Source organism: Sphaerodactylus townsendi, linkage group LG03, assembly GCF_021028975.2.
Source record: "Sphaerodactylus townsendi isolate TG3544 linkage group LG03, MPM_Stown_v2.3, whole genome shotgun sequence".
NCBI lineage: Eukaryota > Metazoa > Chordata > Lepidosauria > Squamata > Sphaerodactylidae > Sphaerodactylus > Sphaerodactylus townsendi.
Window position 1 is genome coordinate 124,350,007 of NC_059427.1, and position 21,549 is coordinate 124,371,555.

At 43.3% G+C, this 21,549-nt stretch overlaps 1 protein-coding gene across 9 annotated transcripts in view; it reads right to left on the reverse strand.

Annotated features, from left to right (window-relative positions):
• Positions 1-21,549, reverse strand: part of SPAG9 (sperm associated antigen 9) — a 115,241-nt gene that overhangs the window by 89,665 nt on the left and 4,027 nt on the right. For all 9 annotated transcript variants that reach the window (XM_048488224.1, XM_048488221.1, XM_048488219.1 and 6 more), the window contains exons 2-3: positions 15,634-15,754; positions 4,091-4,161 (exon numbers count right to left, since the gene is read on the reverse strand). In XM_048488224.1, the coding sequence (XP_048344181.1) occupies positions 4,091-4,161; positions 15,634-15,754 (192 nt within the window). The remainder of the gene's footprint in view (positions 1-4,090; positions 4,162-15,633; positions 15,755-21,549) is intronic.

Genomic DNA, 21,549 nt, shown 5'->3' on the forward strand with positions numbered 1-21,549 from the left:
GGCTTCAATTCCTGACTTCTTCAGAAAAATAATAAGATGATGTGAAAGACCTCTGCCCGAGGTTCTAAAGAAATGTTGATACTCAGGCTAGACCAGGGGTCTGCAACCCGCGGGTCCGGAGCCACATGCAGCTCTTTCAGCCTTATACCTCATGCTCCACGTGGGCCTGGGAGGTCGGAGGGTAGCATGGGTATGTCCCTCCAGCCCTCCAGAGAAGCGCTGGAAGAAAAGGTGAGTGGAGGGGCCGAACTGGAGGCTCTGCAGCTCAGTAGATCCTTGGGGCCGTGGAAAATGGGTCCAAATGGCTCTTTGGGTGGTAAAGGTTGCCGACCCCTGGGCTAGACAGTACTGGGCTATACAGACCAACTGTTTGACTCAGTATAGGGCAGCTTCAAGCAATCTTCCCAACTTCCTGTGGGGTAGAAGCTGAAGGCCACTGATCTCGACTGGGCCTCATTCAGCTACTCAGAACTAGGACCTACTCCCTTTATAATCTATAGTAAGTTGGATCCAGATTAAATTTTCGCTAAGAGAAGGGGGTATGGGTAAGGGATTTCTCCTCCTCCCTTCTTGGAAGACCCCCCTTCTAATTGCATCTCATGGTGTTATGGGAGGACTCCTTATCCCCAGGAGCAGCATATTGGGAAGTTCAGCTTCAGTGGAAGAGGGAAAGCCGTCTGCTTCACTGACAGAAGAGACTTGCACAAATGGAGTACTTAGTCTGGATCCAACCCTTAGACTCTTAAGAGTTTGCACTTCAGCAACTGTCTTGTGAAAGTAGTTCACGTCTTTCAAGGGTCAAAGCTTCCTGCGACGGCCTCAAAAAAACGCACGGGCCTGGGGCGGTAAAACGCCGCCCCCCAGGCAGCTCGCTCGGGCTTCCCGCGCCTTCCTTCCCCAGGGCGCTCGCTGACTGGCGCTCTTTCCCCAGGGCGGGCGCTGTCAGCTTTCAAAACAACAACAACCTTTAAAGGGTTGTTGTTGGCGGGAAGCATGCCTTCCAGCGGATATGCTGGGTGCTTAACCGCGACCGGGCCAGGAAGACGCTAGCCTTCGCCGCTTTCACTTCACGAGGGCCATTGCCAGCCGTTGTTGAGCCAGGCCCCGCTTCACACCTGGGTTTCCTCCCACCCTCCAGGGGTCGGAGGGCAAAGCTGTGGGCATGGGCTTCCACGGGCCAGCAGGCTACCGCACGGGTGACTATCGCGGAGTGGGGCGGAGAAGGGGGAAGAGGGCGGCTCCGCAAGCGGAGCCTCCCTCTCCCAAGCGGGGGCCTCTGCTTGGCCTGCTCGCACGCCTTATGCGGCAAACAGGTTTCATGCCTCCCCACGCCGGCAGCAACTCTTTGGCGGCGTTTATGGCATATGCCTTGTGGAAACGGCCAAGATTTGTCAGCAGGCTCCCCAAAGTATCAGTTACTTAGGAGTGAATATTTAAACAGGTAGGAAAAATAGTCTGGCTGGTCACCAATGACAATATTGCATGTATTCTGCTTACCCAGCTTCTCCCGTGGCTAAGGAGTTCCCTGACATCATGACTGCAGGAGCAATGAGAGCAACAAAGAATACTTTTGTTTCTTAAAAATATAGGAGTAACTTTGCTTAATTTTTCATATGATTATTGTTAGGGCCCTTGGTTCCTGTGGGCCTGTCTACGACAATTAGGAAGGTGCAAGAAGCTTCATGTCAAAGTCTGAACAAAGTCATACATACAAAACTGCCATTCCAACAAAGAGTAAATGGGCGGTGGGGGGTGGGGGGTGGGGTAATGGAGATAAAGACCACAGAAATAAAAGATAGAAAAAGTGTTAAGACATGCAGAAACTGACATAAACTCTTCTGGACAACACATTTTCAAATTGGCATCAAATTAAAAGGCTGTTTCAATTAATTATCTCTTTTTCTGTTCACTTCTGCACTTCATCCTGCCCACAACCTAACACATTTATTTTTTAAAAGTACAAAGTACACACCAACCTGACCATACTACAAATGACCCATTTGTGGAATCAAACATGCAGTTCATAAATAGAGGCATCCTTACACACACACAAAAAGTGATATTTGGCATTAATTCCTATAATAAAACATAGATGCTGCAGAAAAATTCCTCATCAGTTCTCAACATGCCTTTAAAACTTGACTGTTCGTTATTATATTAGGCTCTTCTCTGAGTAACTTGAAACAGAATGACTGATATGAGCACTGAAACATCACTCTATTTCAAGCAAATAATCGGATGAAACAATCTGACCCAGAAAATCATTGATGAACAAATATTTTTCAAGACTTCTCCGCACATACTCTCAATCCAAAGAGTCAAATTCCACTTGTTTATTTATTTACATTGTTTATTTTCTGTTTTCTTACTGGGACACAAGCAGAGACGTAGCAAGGGGGGAAAGCACTGGTGCGTCTTCCGCCCCCACCACACCCCCACAGGGGCACGCACCTTGTGCGTCCCCCCACCCCACCCCCTTGGAGCTACGCCTCTGGACACAAGGTGGATAACACAGAGTGATTCAATATAATCAACAGGATGGAACATTTTAAAACAATGCCATAGGATTAGGGTTGCAGAACCAACCAGAAATCTAGAAACAGAATCAAAGCAAAGAACATTATCATGATACATTAAATGATGCAAAATTACATAGCAGGTTCTTAGTTTCAGCAAGCTATACATAGTATCATGGAGTGCAGTCCCTAATCACTGATCTAAGTAACTTTGTGAATCACTTTATATAGTGCAATCCTATTGCCTGCATAGAAAAGCTCTCTTCAATAACACAGTTTTATATAATTTGCAGAGAGCCAGGAGAGTGGGAGTCTTCCCGACCACCACAACGGAGAAGGCACAAGTATGCACAATGGCTGATTCTGCCCATTTGCAGCTTGGCACATGCAGAGGACCTTTCTCAGGTAAGCAAAGCAGAGCACAGGGCAGAGACATGCCCACAAGGATGAGGGCCTGAGGCCATGAAAGGCTTTGCAATAGCCAATATCTTAAATTGAACCTGATGTGTAGTCAATCAAAGGCTGCAGTTAAATCCAATAAGAGCTACAAAGAGAAATGGCCTTTGTCACTATTGTGTTTTTACAGTCATTATTGGATATTAAACAGAGGCCAAACAGAGTTACAAAATCAGGGGAGGGTAAAATTTATAGACAGAATCAGCTGAATGAGAATGTTTAATCGTTCTACTCAATTCTCCAGTGGAAGTGCTCCCATGGAAAGATTTAAAGTTTTCTCAAGGAGCAAGACCAGTATTGGAGGGGCATCCACAGGGTATGGGAAATATTAAGCACTCCTCATTTTAGCCTCGCAGCCATCTCTGACGAGTGTCCCCTTCCCATCACTGAATTCTCATAATGTCAGGAGTGGCACCTGCCTCCCCCTGGCATCACACAAAGGGCAATGAGAATGGCATCTGGGCAAAGGAGTATTGCTTCTGCTGAGGTGGGGGCCTACACACTTACTTTCTATGTAACCACACCTGTCATATGTTAATGGACCTTCTGTTTCCTTGATCCTTTTCTATGCACTTAGACATGCAGATAACTAGGCTGACCCTGCTTGATACTTGATGGGAGGGGGGAGTCGTGGAGGTCGCGGGGGCAGCCCAGCAGGAGACTATGGCTGCCTTGGCTTTGGGATATTTGTCTTTGAAAACAAAGTCTTTCACACCTCATTTTCTCACATTCTCTGGGAAGTTGGGAGGGAGGAATTCAGGGGAGTCCAAGGGGAATAAATATGATAATAAAAGCCAGGATCAACAGAACTGGCTTTCTGAAACTGAGTCCTTGATGCCAACCCAAGAAAGACTACTGATCCTGTATCTAGAGTCAGCTTACTGATTGTTGGTCCAAGACCTGACACATTAACTGGGCAAATGCAGGAAGAGGGTCAATATTCTGCCAATATATAATTTTGTTCCACCCCAAATACATCCAGGTAACAAAGTCTTGAACAATGTGCAACAGACTGCCAAAAACCCAGATAAGAAACAGAAGGAGGCACTAAACTGCCCCTTACACAAGTGCCTACAAGACTGCAGTCCAGGAAACAGCTTCAAAAATTCACTACATACCTCTGTATGTCTTGAATGAAGAGCATTGTATTCCTTCTTCAGTTCTGCTTCCCTCTCTTCCAGTCTGCTAACTGAAAAAAAGATAAAAGTTGGCTCATTCAAAAACAGTTGACACCAGCATCAGAACCAATGTCCATTTACATCTATTTCTGATCTTCTGACAGCCCATGGACATCTCTTTGTTCCAAGCAGGCTTTGGAGTCACGGCTTTAAACTGAACTTATTGCTGTTGATTTATCTACCAAAGTCCCAATTTATCTGCCCCGCCATCCAGGCAGCAATCCAAGCTGCCCATCTGAGACAACACACTCACAAAAGCCCACTGCAATAATAAACTATGGGGAAGTACAAGAATACACCATACTTGTCATTAATAGAAGGGTAGCTAATGAGGGACTCCTGCCCACGTTGACCCCTCAAAAATGACCAAATATTCCATAACCAGCAATGTGCACTCCAAAACACTAAATATTAAGTGGAGAGGTTCTCAGAATTGTAGGATATAAGATTTTTCACGGAACAGAAAATTTTCAGTGCATTATTTCCACAGAAAAGTTTCCAGTTCCTGGAGGCGGTCGGGGACAGTGCTGCTGCTGCATCGCTCTGCCAGCTCCAGAGGGCTTCCAGGCAGCACAGCTAGAAGCCAGAGAGTTCCCTGGTTACCTGAAAGCCCTCCATATGAGGAAAATAACATTATGCCAGCCAAAAGGCTGACACAAGCCCATCTTCCCTGCTGCCAGCATTCCTGGGGCCAAAGGCCTGTGGGAGCCAACTAATATTGATGCCGCCTCCAGAAATGTTCCCCCAGAACAGGGGTAGGGAACCTGCGGCTCGAGAGCCACATGCGGCTCTTCTGCCCTTGCACTGTGGCTCCACGAGCTGAGCCGCAGGACCCATCCTTGTCCACCCTGCAGGCAGCAGGGCGGGCGCACCAACTGCCCGCGGTCGGCTTCCCCTCTCGCCCACCCCGTTGGAGCAGGGCAGCCGCTGGCTTCCCGAGCCGCCGGCTTCATCCTTGCCCACCCTGCAGGCAGCAGGGCGGGCGCATCCATGCGCTTCTCAGAATGAGCGGAGTAAAAGGTTAAAAAAACCCAATATATATATATAGCGTTATCTTTATTTTAAATGTCAAAAATTATTTGCGGCTCCAAGTGTTTTCTTTTCCCGTGGAAAACGGGTCCAAATGGCTCTTTGAGTGTTAAAGGTTCCCTACCCCTGCCCCAGAACATCCTCAGTTGCATCGGCCTCCATGTTAGGAGTGGCAGCTGGAAGCTAGTCAGGCACCACGGAGCACAGCAAAGCTCTGCAGCACCCACCCACTTCCCTATTTGCCCTCCCAGCCAGCGTAACTACCACTTACACTGACCAGGAGGGCAAATGCATCAGTGCATGCCTGCATAGATTCCAGTGGCCCACCCGCCACCTGGATTGTTAAATTCCATTGAGTGGGCAATTCTGTTCATGGTGCATCATGTCTGGGTGTACTAAAATGCCTATACTGGCTATGGAGCTCAGTAGAATCACTGCTCTCCCTGCTACGGCAGGAAAAATACTGGAGCACAAAATGGACCCCCAAGCATTCCACAGAAAGTAGCAAGTTTGTAGCTGTAAAGCTGTCATGAAATTATGCTTGAACAGATTTAGATGATACCAGTGCTGAAAAATATAAGTTATACTTCACTTACAAGTATTATTCAAACAAAAATAATTTCTATAGAAAGCTTTGAATGTACAACATTTTAAATCACACTTGATTTTTCTACTAATCAAATATTTCAATTCAATTCAAGTATTTGTCGCTCTTGGGACATAAAATGAACATGGGGAACTTTGAAAGTTTTACTAAATAGGCAAAATAAATATCCAAAACCAGATAGTATTTCATTTAGAACACTGGAACATTTTCCCAATTAAACCACAAGTGCTCTAAAAGGCAATCAAAGCAATAGATTACTAATAATTTAGCTTTGCCAGTCTGTACATATAAGGGAAACTGAGAAGAACTGAGTCAGGGTTATCCTGCATATTTAGATATTTACAGGCAGAATTCACAACCAACCAGGTGGTTTACAGCCCATGATTAAAATAGTATAACAGAAAATGGAACCTTTTTTTAGTTGTAAAATTTATAATACCTCCACAGCATATTTTATCACTGGTTTGAACATTATTTTCTTAAATTAAAACAGCAAGTTTGGCAACTGTTTCATCCTGTTTTCAATGTCTACAGCCATTTACTATTTAGTATACATGTGGACAATCCTCTGACTTCCCCCAGGATATCACTCCTGCTCGATGCAGCATCATAACAGAGCACACCAAACTTCCATCACTGGGATGGCTCTGATGAAAAAATACAAATACCAGGTTAGCAGAGCAGTGTTTCCCACCTCCCCCTTCATCCTGCAACTTGTTCCTTGTCCTGAAAATATTTTCTAGGAATCAGGGAACCCTCCTGAACAAAGTATACCACAATTCAAGGGGAGCAGGGAGAGCTAGAAATCAGGCATAGCTGTCTCCGCCTCCATTATTCCAGCAGCAGCAGGGAAAGAACATTATTTTGCACAATTTCCTTTTTTACATACTGTAATACACTTGGACCACAAGCGGCTCCCAACCCTCACAGAAGACTTTCCAGAATGCTGGGAGTGACAAGAAGGAAAAATGCACCCATCAGATGCACTGACTCCTTTTGCAACCTTTGGAAGCCATTTCATTATTTATGATGTGACTTTGAATTTCCTCAAATATGTTTTTCTTCAGTTACAAGTCACCATCATATAATAAGCTTCCAGTTTAAATGGGGTTCTAGTAGCTAAAGAAGTCCATCTGCAAACAAAATACGCATCCAAGACATTTTCCTTAATCTCAACTAGTTGCAAGAATGCAGAAACTATGATAAACAGTATTAACAGGCTGGTTTTTCTACTCCATTTCATTTAGCCTCCAGTTGTGTAACATGATTATTCCTAGATAGTGAGCCATCTGACAAACAACTGCTTCTCCACCTAGTGGACTACTGATTTGACAACATGCAGACTCTGGCAGTGTAAGCAACGTCATTAACGTCCTGTAAACATCATAAAGACAGATTACTCATTCCCCCTAAAATAGGGTGGCGACTCTTGAATAATGTTTAACATAATTTCATTTCACTTTTCCAAAATGCTCACAGCAATTAATATGAATTGTAAACAGCTAAAAAATAGAATATTGTTCAAACTTTACCCTTAGTCATGGCAGAAGACATCAGCCCCACAGCAATCTCATAAAACCTAAGGATTACGATTCATATATACAGTGCCTACACAGGTAAAGCAGAAGGTCTTCTGAAGCAGACAGATTTTGCAGGCCTTTCCGAAGGTCAGAAAGATTTGATCAGTTTCTTCAGGGAAGAAATTCCATAGTTTAGGAGCTGCTACAAAGAATGCCCATTCTTTCACTGAGGCAAGCTGTACTGAAATGGGGCGAACAAAAACAACTGCCAGGCCAATTTATGGACACATGATAGACTATACTAGGTACTACAGCCAAACAGCATATAGTTGCATAATTAGATCCCAGTTGCTTCTGAATATTAGTTTATGATGTTTAAAACAGTGACAAATGTTCCAGTGTTGCTTAACCTCTTGAAATAGGAGCCACCCTTCAAAAATCAGTACTACAGCACTTAAAACAGGGGTCTGCAACCCATGGCTCCGGAGCCGCATGCGGCTCTTTCGTCCTTGTACTACAGCTCTGTGTGACTTGGGTCCTCCCAGCCTCCTTCAGAGAGTCGCGCTAAGGGTTAATGGGAAAGAGTCCCCGTTCCTAGAGAGGCACAGCCCGCTACAACTATCCCAAGCCACTTCTGGCTTCCCTGTCCCAGCTGCCCAGCTGGCTGGGCGGAGCACCGCTGGTGGATCCTCTTGAACAGTGAGCGATGAAGGGCAGGAAACGGGAGGGAGTTGCAGGAGCGCAGATTTTCAGCGCAATCCTAACCTCAGTCCACCCCCCTTGAATGGAGGGTCAGGGGTCGACCCTGCTTTGAGTGGTCTCATTTCCCCCTCCCCGGGGCCTTCTTGGGGGTCAGACCCCCATTTTGGGTTGCAGACCCCCCCCCCCAATAGCCACGCTGACCTCCAGGGGCTTTCCTGGTGGATGGCAGCATGGCTGAGTCCAGGTGAGAAAGACGATGTCAGGTTTTAAAGGAGTTATTACCTGCAGCCCTGCAAGGTTGCACTCGTCGGGGCTGTTTGATGGGGAGGCGGGGGTGGGTGGGAATTGTTTGCTTCTGCATTGCCAAGGAGGGCAAAAGCACATGGGGAAAGCCTTGCACATGGATCTTGGAAGGTTTACTTCAGAATAAGCCAGTGGAGCGTAAGCTTGTAGATCATGGAAGGAAGGAAAGCCGGGATCATCCTCAACCATGGTTGTTGCAGGTTGCCAACTCCCAGCGGGCAAATCCTAGGACATTTGGGGGTAGATTCTCAGAAGCTGTGACTTTTGGGACCAGGGCAGGTGCCATGCTCAGTGAGGAATATGGCTGTCCAGTCCACCCCCCGTGGCTGACATGGAGGTCTGTTATTATTTTTTAAGAGTTCAAAATGTTCAAAATGTGTTCTTTACATAAATAAAATATAATTTTCTCTGTAGCACTTCATGGATTTCATAAGCAACACACTATAATTGTTTATACAAAGCATAAAGGTTAAAAAAAACAATATATACAGTGTTATCTTCATTTTAAATGTCAAAAAATATTTGCGGCTCCAAGTGTTTTCTTTTTTGTGGAAAACGGGTCCAAATGGCTCTTTGGGTGTTAAAGGTTGCTGACCCCTGACTTAAAAGATACTTTAAAGTGAATCAGATCATTGATCTTTTCTAAATTCATAATATTTACTCTGACAGGTAGGGTTTTATGGTAGGGTCTTTCACAAAAACTACTTGGTCCTTTCAACTGCATATATCAAGAACTGAACCAGGGAATTTCTGCACATAAAGCCCATGCTTCACTGACCACAGAGCCATGTACATTTATTTGTCCTCCACAGTATAACTCTGAAGTTTGGATTGTTAAGTAAGAATAAGTGAAATCAGAATGAAAATAAAAGAAACACATGTTTCTTTAGCCCACGGTAAAGTAAGTCAAAATTTAATGCTTCCTGGGTTAGCTAGGGAACAATCCTAGAATGTTATCTTCCTTATGGCTCAATCTAGATGGGGGGCGGCGGCAAAATAGCGTTTGGGAGTGACAAAGGGCTTGCTGGCATGTTTGCCCTCTCTACTGGTAAGAGAAAGTGCAGCAGCATTTAGGCACCTCACAGCTCCAAGGTTGGCCAAACCTGGAAGTGGGCACTGCCAGGGAGCCTTGACTGCATCCAAGCAGATGCTGTAGTGGGCAGGCTGGGGACATTTCCATAGTTGGAGCTGACTTTAGTTGGCTTCCGCCATCATTCCAGCCTAGGAACATTGTCTTCCACGGCCACAGGCTTACACCACACTTTTAGGCAATGGGGCAATTTGGAAGTCAGTTTGTAAAAGTCCGTCCTTTCCACACCACCCAAAGCTCCTGTGAAGGAAGCGCAGAGTCACCTACGCCATGCTGTCCCCCAAAGAACTCTCCCCAGAGCAATGCACATCTGAACTTTATATGAAAACTAAAAGCCACAGAGATGTTCCATGATGTTCAGGTTCCATTTGTAACATATAATAGAACATGTAGATGAGGAGAGCTTACCATGTAAGGCAGGCCGGAAGAAATATGCAGCAATTAACCACTGTGAGTCGGGGGCTGTTAAAAGGAATGTCTATCCTGTCAAAAGTTCTCGCCCATTGCCCTTTTTCTCCAAAAATGGGTAGACAAATGACAATATTGACACAGATCCTCCCACAGCTAATGTGATACTCAAACTGACAGATGCCTTGCAGGTCTCTGCTTCTGGCCACTTCCAGAAGGAGCCAGTCATTTGACAAGTACACAATTTCAGCCTCCGAGGGCAAGAACACAGCATCCAATCTAGCAACCAAGTAACAAAGAGAAGGAGTACAATACCAAAATCTTCCGGCAATAGTCAGTGTTACCTGAAGAATTTTGAAGTACTTCGTTTATATAGCCGAAATGTCTCACCTGGATTTCAATACATTATTTATTTGCAAACCTCGCTACACTGAAAAAAGCTGAATAAACATTTTCAAATAAATTATTAAATATGGCCTCCCATCCAAAAACAACTCCCTATTTCAGGTTTAAACACACTCAGCAATAAACTAAGAGACTTGACTGAACAAAATAAGCATTTATATTAATACAGACTAATACAGTTCTAGGTTTTTATGCAACACCCACCCAGGATGCACCTACATATCACTGGCTGCTGCTAATTGATTCTTCCTGTGGTTGTTCCTTGCTGCCATTACTATTTTGCTGGGGGTGGGTGTTGGAGGAAAAACCAGTTGGGCAATGGTGACTGATGGAAAGAGCAATCAGATTACTCAAAAATGGGTATAGATAGATTTTTCATTCTTCCTCAATCCCACAACCAATTTCAGATCTCCCACTATCAGGATTTCCATAACTCAGCCATTCCATTTTGGTACACAGCTCATTGACAACTCATACATCTGGTGGATGGTATCACTTCTCAACCCTCTATTGCTAAAGCAGTATAAGCAAAAACCTTAACATATAAAAATAGACAGCAGAATAAACTGGACAGAAATAAATTATATCAAATACATTTCTATCACATCACTCCTGAATTCAAGAGGCCTCTCAATAAAAATATGACCGAAATTTTTAAATTGAAATTGGCAACTACAAAGGAATTTAAAATAGTTAATCATGGGCTACTTGTCCTAAAAACAGGCAAGCAAGCAGGAGCTGCTCTTCTAAACAGGGATAAAAGCTAAATAAAGTCAGCCTACCTGATCTAAAATTCCACTTAAACATGCACATTCTTTTGGGTAATACCATTTTCTCAAAGAGGAGAGTCCAGGAACCTCTGGGAGTCCCCAAGTGCTTATGTGTTCCTACAATGCAGGGGACTGGATTTGATGGCCCTTAAGGTCTCTTCCAACTCTATGACTCTAATTGTAATCAAGGACTGTCTGTAAGTGAGAATGCAGTCTCTTCTCATGCCCATCTGGTTACCATTAATTGAAACCCTCTCAGCCTTCTAGGAAGGGAGCAGGGACTCTCCACCTCAAAAGGAAGGGGCAGATTTAGTTTCCCTATCTTTTAGAGGGTAGGCACTCATAGAGTTCTCACCACCTGGAGTCACCTAGTTTCCAGATTCTCTCAGAGCACTAGCCAGAAAACACACTGATTGGTCCAGGGACCCAAAGAATGCCCACTGGCTGAGTGGCACCAAAGCAATCATCATACTGACTTCTGAAATAAAACTGCACTGGTTTTACACTCTGTATTCCAGTGCAAATGATTTCAATACTCAGAGTTTCACTCCAGATCAATAGACAGTGGCAACCTATGGTGTTTTTCAACACAGTATCAGAGACTTCATTCAGCGCTGGTCCTTTTCTATACAATTAGTTCTGAAAAAATATTCCAAGCCTACCCATGTTCAGCTACCCTCTAGCTACAAGTTATTAACCAGTAAAGAAGTCTGTTGCAGACTCCCATGCAAAAGCCACTTCCAATCAAGACATGAAACTGACCAGAACTAATTTCAATCCCTTTCAAAATATGGTTGTAACTGAACTAGCTTCATTCCAAGACCTGATCTTATAGGTCATTCAGTGTATGGAACTGAAAACTAGCTGTCCAGCACGTGGAAATGTCCAAACAAGGAGATGGGGATTTTTTCAAATGTTTGAAATGTTGAGATTCAAACATTTCACATCAAAATGAACTGCTCAAGAATGACAAACACTGGGATAATGCATACAGGCGCTAGCTGCACCATTTATTAACAGACTCATATTACTGGGGTGCTGTCTGGTTTCCGAGCTGTATGGCTGTGTTCTAGCAGCATTCTCTCCTGACGTTTCGCCTGCATCTGTGGCTGGCATCTTCAGAGGATGCCAGCCACAGATGCAGGCGAAACATCAGGAGAGAATGCTGCTAGAACCCGGCCATACAGCCCGAAAACCAGACAGCACCCCAGTGACTTCGACAAGACTCATATTACTTTCAAATGCATTGTGCCAACCAGGCTCTAAATACTATTTATGAAAAATTCATTACAATTTTACTGCAGCTCCAGCAGGAAGTATTCCTTACACAACAGCAAAATAAATGTCTTTCTCTTCAAACTTAGTCAGAATTTACAAGATAGCACGATAAACTTAAAAGGTTTATTTTTTCTGAGAAGGAAAAAAAATACTAGACTGTAATTAGAAAACACAGTTCTCCTCTTTCATCAATCACTTTTACGAGAAAATATAATATCCATGAGCTAAATCAAAATCTGCAACAGTGAATTAATGGGAAGTATTCTGATACAGTAATAGCCTCCTGCTGCTGCTTTGTTCCATTAGCAGTCAAGCCTGCACTGCCCCCACTAGCCTCAGTACGTCTACTACAATGTATTACATTCAAACATAATCTTTACATTTAAAGATCAATAAGCAAATCTAAACATGTCTGTAAAATCCAGTACAGACAGTATGCACATCAACATCACTATATATCAACAATTTGACTTAAAGCAACTTTTTAAGGATACACACACACAAATCCCAAATAGGGGTGTGCCCCCCGCCCCCCACAAAAGGGTAAAATTCGGGTTTAGATCTAATGGATTGCAGGAAAAAAATTGAATTTTACCCCCCCCCCCATTCCCCCAACAGTACAGTTGCCACCCACCCCCATGGAGAGCCTGGAGGCCACTGCCGCAGCCAACACAGAATAGCATGCGGGGCCAAGCCTAGCGTGCACCTCTGTGTCGCTTGGCACTTCCAAGCCCCACATGGAGCCTAGAGGTGACAGCAGAGGTTGGAGAGGGACTGCATGCCAGGCTTGGCTGGACTGAGCCTGGCCTGCAGCTCTGCATAAGCCACCACTTCTGACCTCCATGTAGAACCCAGAGGCTGCAACAATACAGCTCTGTGCCAACCTGGCAAGGTAGGTGAGGGAGAGAGAAGGGAGGTGGAGAGGGGATTTTTGTCAAGCCTTTATTTTTAAAATGGCTTTCCCCAGGTTGCAAAAAATATCAATAAAATTTAGGTTTGCCAAATGCATATCCCTAGCTCCAAATGAGCAATCATATTAAAGCAAGGCATATTGAACACTGGTATCTCAATAACCTGTGACTCAACTTTCCTTTCCTGTCCAATTATAAAAAGAAAGGTTTCACAAAGGGCCTCTAAAGCTGAAACTATATTTCCTAAAAATACAGTTTATGCAACAGCTGTATAAAATTACCCTAGCCTACCTTATAGGGCCGTGACCAATTTACACTCCCTGTTCCTTAACTATGGCTCTGGGATCACACATCCCCTTCCAGTCCTTTCTACTTTGAACATATCCTCTCATGCGCTCACCCCCTGGTTTAACTTACAGTTAATATCTCAACCACAACATTCCTTATCGTTAAGAACAAGCAGAGTTCACATTTAATTAGTATTTTAAAGTAGCTTTAATCTCTGATTTCAAATCCTGTTGAAGTGTTACCATAAAATATTATCCCAGATTAAGGCTGCCAGGAATTCATGCTGAGTGGGGATAGAATTCACAAGCCTACAGTCTGTTGCAAGTGTTTTACATGCCCCAGAGGGGTTTGTTGGTTTTTTTAGAACAACACACTGCTGAATTCCTGCAAGGAAATGGGAGCTAGTATTACCAGTTCTGAAATAGTAAAGCCTTCATCATTGTTTAATAAAGCGAACAAAACCCTAAACTGGTCAGCATCCAAAGAACCAAGGAATTTTTTTTAAAAGCAGCAAGCCTTTATTGGCATAGACAACAGTACAACAATAGTAAAAAACTGATTAAAAACATATACAGTACAGGAACCATGGAACTTCTTGCGTTAGCCCAAGATGGCTTTAGATTTACTTTGGTCAAATTGAGAAGCTTTCAGATATTCCATGAGAGTCAGCAATCCAAAGGGGAAAAAATACAGGCCTCCATTCACTAGTCACCTATTTAGAAAAGGGAAGATGCTTTTCTTGTTTCAGTGAGCACCTATGGCTGTTGGTTTCCGAAGAGCAGAATAATCAAGCGGCTGAACATTCGACTCTACAAAGCTTCCTATTAGACCAGGGGTAGGGAACCTGCGGCTCGAGAGCCGCATGCGGCTCTTCTGCCCTTGCACTGCAGCTCCACGAGCCAAGCTGCCAGCTTCATCCTTGCCTGCCCTGCAGGCAGCAGGGCGGGCACACCAACTGCCCGCGGATGGCTGGGCTGTGCCATGGGTTTCCCCTCTCGCCCGCCCCGTTGGAGCTGGGCGGGCACTTTCCCGGTGGCCGGCAAGGCCGAGCCGCCGGCTTCATCCTTGCCTGCCCTGCAGGCAGCAGGGCAGGCGCACCAATTGCCCGTGGCAGGCTGGGCAGTGCCGCAGGCTTCCCCTCTCGCCCACCCCATTCGAGCAGGGTGGGTGCTTTCCCGGCGGCCGGCAAGGCCAAGCCGCTGGCCCCATCCTTGCCTGCCCTGCAGGCAGCAGGGCGGGCGCATCCATGCGCTTCTCAGAATGAGTGGAGTAAAAGGTAAAAAACCCCAATATATACAGTGTTATCTTTATTTTAAATGTCAAAAATTATTTGCGGCTCCAAGTGTTTTCTTTTCCCATGGAAAATGGGTCCAAATGGCTCTTTGAGTGTTAAAGGTTCCCTACCCCTGTATTAGACAGTCACAAGAGCTGATCTACACATTTAGAAAACACAAGTGAAGGACAGTATAACTCAATGCTCCTGTGAAATAATTAATTGCCTGCAAAAGACTAGCTGGTCAGGGTTCTAGCCTAGTTTTCTCCCTAATATGCTAAGCAGCATATGCTTGGTAATACATGATAATGTTAAGGCAATATTATTCTCATGTTTCAGGTGGGGTTGAGAGAACCAGAGGCTTGCCTAAGGCCACACTATAATTATATGGAAGAGCTGAGACTGAGAGACTACATCACTAATAACTCAGTTTCTTAGTTGCTATACTTGTACAGTGGGGAACATTTTATCATGTCATGCACCACCTGCATTGTAATGTGGTACAGTCTCAAGAGGCTCGAGTCCCATGACTTTTCTAGATGAGCAGATCAACCCAACCAGGAAACAGTTAATGATGTCTCATAGGAATCTTCCTTCAGTTATACTTCCAGAAACCACTGGCAATTTCCTGTAAGATGCTACCAGTGCCATCTAATAGAATGAGACAAAATAAATTTGATGAATGGGGAAACAATGATACAAAGACTGATTAACTACTCAGCTTGTCTCCCTTGACAGCAAAATAAGAACTAAATCAGGTATATTTTTATCAGTGAGAGTGAAGAATAATTAAATATAGTATATAGTCATTCTATTTTGTACAGAAAGAGAAGTGAAAAATGCATGCAAATGATATAGGAAAGTCCAGTTTAGAGACTGGCTTATGTATTACTTCTTACTTTGATCAGCGTAGTTTTTTGCTTTCAGTTCAAGCTGCCGTGTTTGTGACTCTAAAGCTTCAACTCTTATCTGCAGATCCTTCTTCTCTTGTTCTTGAGAATCTTCAAATTCAATAAATTTCTGATGGGTATAAAAATGTAAAACACAATTAAATGAATATGTATTAACAAACTTTCTATTCATAGAATGTTGCAACATTCTCTGAACCCATTTATTTTTTTAACAGTGCAGAGAGGTCACAGTACATTTCAAGTCTCACATCAACTGTGCTTCTATGTTTCCATACATGGATGGCAACCAGGGTGGATTTGATTTAATTCAAATAGATATAAATCATGATTCAAATCACAATTTAAATCATTAGTCAGTAAGACTAGATTTAAATCATGGTTTTCTACATAAAGACTCATTCTTGATGGTATAATCTTCATGTTTACAACCAGATTAAGGTTTCACTTTTAGAAAAACTTTTCAGATTAGCTTTACAGTTATATCAAACATTTGGTTATAATATTAAAAATATACAGATAGACAATTATGAAATTATTGCAAGGTGAACTATCTCCAGTGTCATTCAGGCCACCAGGCCTTGCATTTATTTGTTGCAGATTTTGCATTTTGCACACATGCCTGCATTACTCATAGGTAGAGAAACTTCATTTAAATATTCCTAAACTGGGTCACATTTATAGCCTGATACCATTATAGATTTTTTCCTCCAGGGACAGAATAATATGATAAATCTCAAGCTGTACACACAAAAACCCCAAGACTTGTGGGGTATTCTGCACAAAAAGTTTCACTTTCATTTTTACTTCTTGCCCCACCCTCCTCACACTCAGCTCCTTGTGCAGATCCATTCCACTCCACACAATCTTCTATTCATTGACTTCTTGAAACTTAGTACTTCCCAGCTCTGTATGTTTATTTTATAGCATTTTTCTGTGAGGAAGAGGAATGTTCTCTCTGCAGACACAAATTCACTATTTTGAGAACTGTAAAACCAAACATCTGTGATAAAATCTTCTAGAGAAAAAAAAGCTGTCCAAAACAATCTTAAAGAAACCTGGAAGAGTATGAGACTGTAAACAAATAGAATCCATTTACTAGCAATTTAAATATTGCATGAATGTACAGCTTCATGCTATATAATGAAAAACGAATCCTCATTTCATGATTAATAACCTTTGGACTGTAATGTATCTTCAATGGAAAACTATCTGTAGATAGATTTTCCTCAAAAAGCATTTAATTTTTAAAGAACTGTTTTAATAAGTATTTAAAGCATTTTAAAGCATTTATGATTTTATATATTATTGTACTGGATGATGAAAACAGTCCTGAACCTTTTAGGAAAGGGCAGTAAATAAATCTAATAATAAATAAAATAATAAATAAATAAACCAAACCATTGATTTTTATCAACATTGGTGGCAACACAAACTAAGTCACCAAATACTCTATTTTGATTTATAATGTTTTTGAGATCATTAAACAGTTTGTTGTGAGCTATCTTCAGGGTCTCATCAGGAATCAAATGGTAGGATAGACAAAATAAATCCTCTTGTTTGCTTCCATGTGTTAACCTAGATTAGCTGGCAATTCAGACTTCACATTGTACTTCTCAAAAGCAAATTCAGTCGGTGGTTACTGACTTGGTTTTGATATCACATGTAATGTTTTATACAAATATTGCAGGAGATTGGATCCAATACCACCCTTGCATGAATGGAATGGCGTTCAAACAAGGGGGAGTATTTCCACAGATTTCCATTTCCCATCATCACCATCCATTTCCAAGGACCCCACAAACCTCAGGAGTGGTGGCAGGGTTGTAGAGGTCTCCAACAAGAGGAAGATGGGAAATACCCATCCTGTAAGCAGATCTCTGCTTGTGGTTCTTTGGATCCAATTCACCATATATTTTAGAAATAGGGCACGATCTCTCGCAAAACAGTTTCAAAAAAACATGCTCCTTAGAACTGAAGATTCCTAGAATGATTCATGTGACACAAGAGGCTGCTACATGTAATTTGAATTATGTATAGAAGAAACTTATGGATCACCAAGGAGAAAGGTACATGTTTGAGCCAATTCTACAGTACAGCTGCATGCACATGAAAGTCTCTCAAATTATTTTCAGAAGTTGTCACGTGTCTGGAAATTCCACTGCACAACATTACCTCTATTGAGTCAATTGATGGTAAAAAAAAATTAGGGCAACACATTAAAGCTTTAAAGCTACAAGGGACTCTGAAGCTGCCAAGCACAGATGCAGGAGAAGATGCTACTGGAACATGGCCATACAGCCTGGAAACCCCACAACATTACAAGGAACTGTTCATACGGCAGGTCAGGACAACATTGAGAACTGCTTCAAAGTCTTAATTCTGTTTCAAAGACATTGGTCCAACAAGAGATAGCATTATTTCACCAATACTGTATACCAGTGGTGGCAAACCTATGGCACGGGTGCCAGAGGTGGCACTCAGAGCTCTCTCTGTGGGCACGCACGCACAGAGTTTGTCATGTGGGGGGGAAATCGCCACACACACACATCTAGGCTGGCCTGGGCTGCTGGACTTGATGTGCGTGCACCTCAGCGAGCAGGGAGGACTTGGCTGGTGGGCCTGGTGCCTGTGCTCCAGGTGGCTGCTGCCCAGGAGGGGTGGGCAGAGCCGGCAGAGATGCTAGAGAGGCGCAGAGCGGCGCATGTGGGACTTGCTGGAGGCTACAGCAGGCTGGCCCCTGCTCGAGGCAGTTATTCAGGTTAAATTGCCGCATTGGCACTATGCGATAAATAAGTGGGTTTTGGGTTGCAATTTGGGCACTGGGTCTCGAAAAGGTTTGTCATCACTGCTGTATACCCATCTGAAGTATTGCAACACCACGTTCAAAAAACATTAAGTACTAACCCAAAAGGCATAATTGAGACTAATTATATTTGCCAGCATACAGAAGAAGTCCTACGGACTTATACTATAAAGTGATGGATACATTGTAAACAAGCAGACAACAATCATGCCCAACTATTTGAGACTGTGATATTACTGCTTCTAAGGACTTAATAGTCCTGGGGTGCCCACAATTACTATAACTGAAAGCAGCTACAGTTACTGCTTTCTTCACACAGCCGGCTTTCCTCTTCCCTTCACTATCCCTTAATCATTCTCTTATGTCTATTACACTGAGCAAGATGTTATAGTGCCAATCCATTTCAGTTCTTTGTGTAGCTGTAGTTAATACAAAAAGAAACCATTAAGTCATGTTTACTTTAAGAAAAGTATGTCATGTGACTACTGATTGTTCATCTGAAATGTCTTAATTCCAACAGAGCATTTAACTTCGATTACTGCCCCCCACTCCCCTTAATTATTAAGTTTCTAATAACCAACAATACTTGGCTATCAGCTTGACACTAAATGAGGCCATCAGAATCTAGTTCTCTTATAAAAACTGCAAGCTTATTAAGGAAGTCGTTGGGTTTCAAAATAAGAACCCAGGCCAATAAAGCCCATGTCCAAAAAGTCACATGCCTTAACTTGGCTGCTGTTTGAATTCCAGAAAACAAATCCAGTTTTCAAATAAGCTGGCAAGCTATTAACGAAATTATTCTCCCGGTTAACTTAGCAAAAGCAGATGTGTGGATGTTGGGGGCAATGAATCACAACCCAAAACTATTAAGATGTTGCTTGCACTAATTGCTTAATGTAACTGTGTCACTTGGAAGCTACTATACGTAACATGTTTCTGACCTATATTTTTCAGCACTGGTATCATCTAAATTTGTTCAAGCATAATTTCATGACAGCTTTACAGCTACAAGCTGCACACTGAACCTGTCTGAAGGGGGGTTGGTTGTCTGGTTTTAATTAGCAATGGCTTAAAAATAAACATTGAGGAATACCCAGAGACTGTCACTGTGAACAGCAGGTGAAGCTCCCTGCATCCTTGTAACCTATTCCACCCCATCTCCTCTCCCAGATACACTCACTATGTTAGAACCAGTGGCAGGATTCAGCAGGTTCACGCCACTTCAGCAGAACCAGTTGTTAAAATGGTGCTTGTAAACAACCAGTTGTTAAATTATTTGAATCCCACCACTGGTTAGAACTATGAGAAGGGCCTGGATATGATCACAGAAAGGGAACTTTCCATCCTCGGTCCATAAAAAGCATCCTGGCCTTTGGGGATTAGCAGACCTCCAGAAACAGCATGGGAGGAGGAAAGTGAAGATGTGCAGTCAGAGGAAAATCAGCAAAAACCACCTCTTCCTCCCCTACAGCAGGTGTTTTCCACAAATGGCAAATCTAAGTGTTCAGCTAAAAATGGCAAGGTTAATTAAGGTTTACACCAGTGCTCAGCTAAGCAGCTTCAAAAATTCACCAAGTGATCAAAGTATGTTTGTATAAAATGTTTGCTATAGGATACAAAATGTATTACTTGCAAGGTATCTCTAAACAGGCTTCAGCAGAGGGTGAAATGAACTACCACACCACCAACAGTATCCAGAATCAGGCTCCCTGGAAGCATTTGAAGATAAAGGGAAGTAATCTAATATATATCACTGCAAGATGCAGGTGACCAAATGATTCCAAAGCAATGTATACAATGCAAACCGTCACAACCACAGAAGTCACAAGCACAAAAACCTACAATGCACAGGCTACAAACATTCAGGAGCAACAGATCACATGAATGCCCTCTGCCCATTTTTATGCCTGGAGCATCTCAACTATAAAACCTCTTTGCAACTGAAGTAATTTCCTTCATAATAGCCACTTTGCAAAACAAGTTATTTAACAGTCACATGCAAACCACTAGCAGATCATCAGATTCTCTATTTCCTGAAATTTAAGATACAGCAAACTATCTCTCACTGTTTGGAAAGGGCTAACAGAATATCTTATCGGTTTTAAGAACCTCATCACGTGCACCATGGTGATGATGGAAAATGCCATCAAATTGCACCCAACCCCATGGGGTTTTCATAATAAGAAGCAAACAAAAGTGGTTTGTCATTACCTGCCTATATGAAGCAACCTTCAACTTTGTGTCTCCCACTCAAGTAGTAACCAAGGCCAACCCATGTTACCTTCTAAGATCTGAAGAGATCAGGCTGGCTTGGTCATAATGGTAATGAAAAAAACCCTGAAATTTCTATAGGCTACACTTAAGCACAATTATTAATTTTTTAACATTTACTCACCCCACACACATACACAATATCACATTAGAAATGCAATAAAAGCTCCCCTGTAGGGGTGAACCCGCGAAACCAGCAGAACCGTAGATAGCGCGCCTGGAATGCCGGTGCCAGCTACGACCTTCTGGGCGCACACGCTCCCCCACCCCCACCCCCGTTCCCCCCGTGAGTCACAGGTCATGAACTACCTGACTCATGGTCACCAGATGTCCCAGACAAAGGGACAAAGGGGCTCTTGCCCCCAGGTGCGGATTAGACCCAGACGCAGATGCTTCCTCCTGCACGTAGCAGCCTGATGAGATCATGCATCACATGACGCCCTCCCGCTCTCCCGCTTTCCCGCTTTCCCTACCTGCCTGCCTCCTTTACACGCCCCCAGAGAAACCCTAATAAAAGGTGCCAGGGACTAGCGCACGGCGGAGTAGCCAGGTCCGTAGATCAGCCAGACCCACGGACCACGCTTCCTGCTGCTGGCTCTCTCCACCGGATGATATCTCCGCGTCTCGCCTCTTCCTTGCGACCCTGCGGGCACGACTTCACTCCTCCAAAAAGGCAAATCTAATTGTTCAGCTAAAAATTCAAATACATATACTTGCAAATTGGATGGAAGCAGCACCAGCATTCACAACTGCCTTATATGGAGTTAAATTTGTCCACTTAACCCAAAATTATCTGTCCTGACTGGCACAGGTTTTCCAAGGACTCAAAC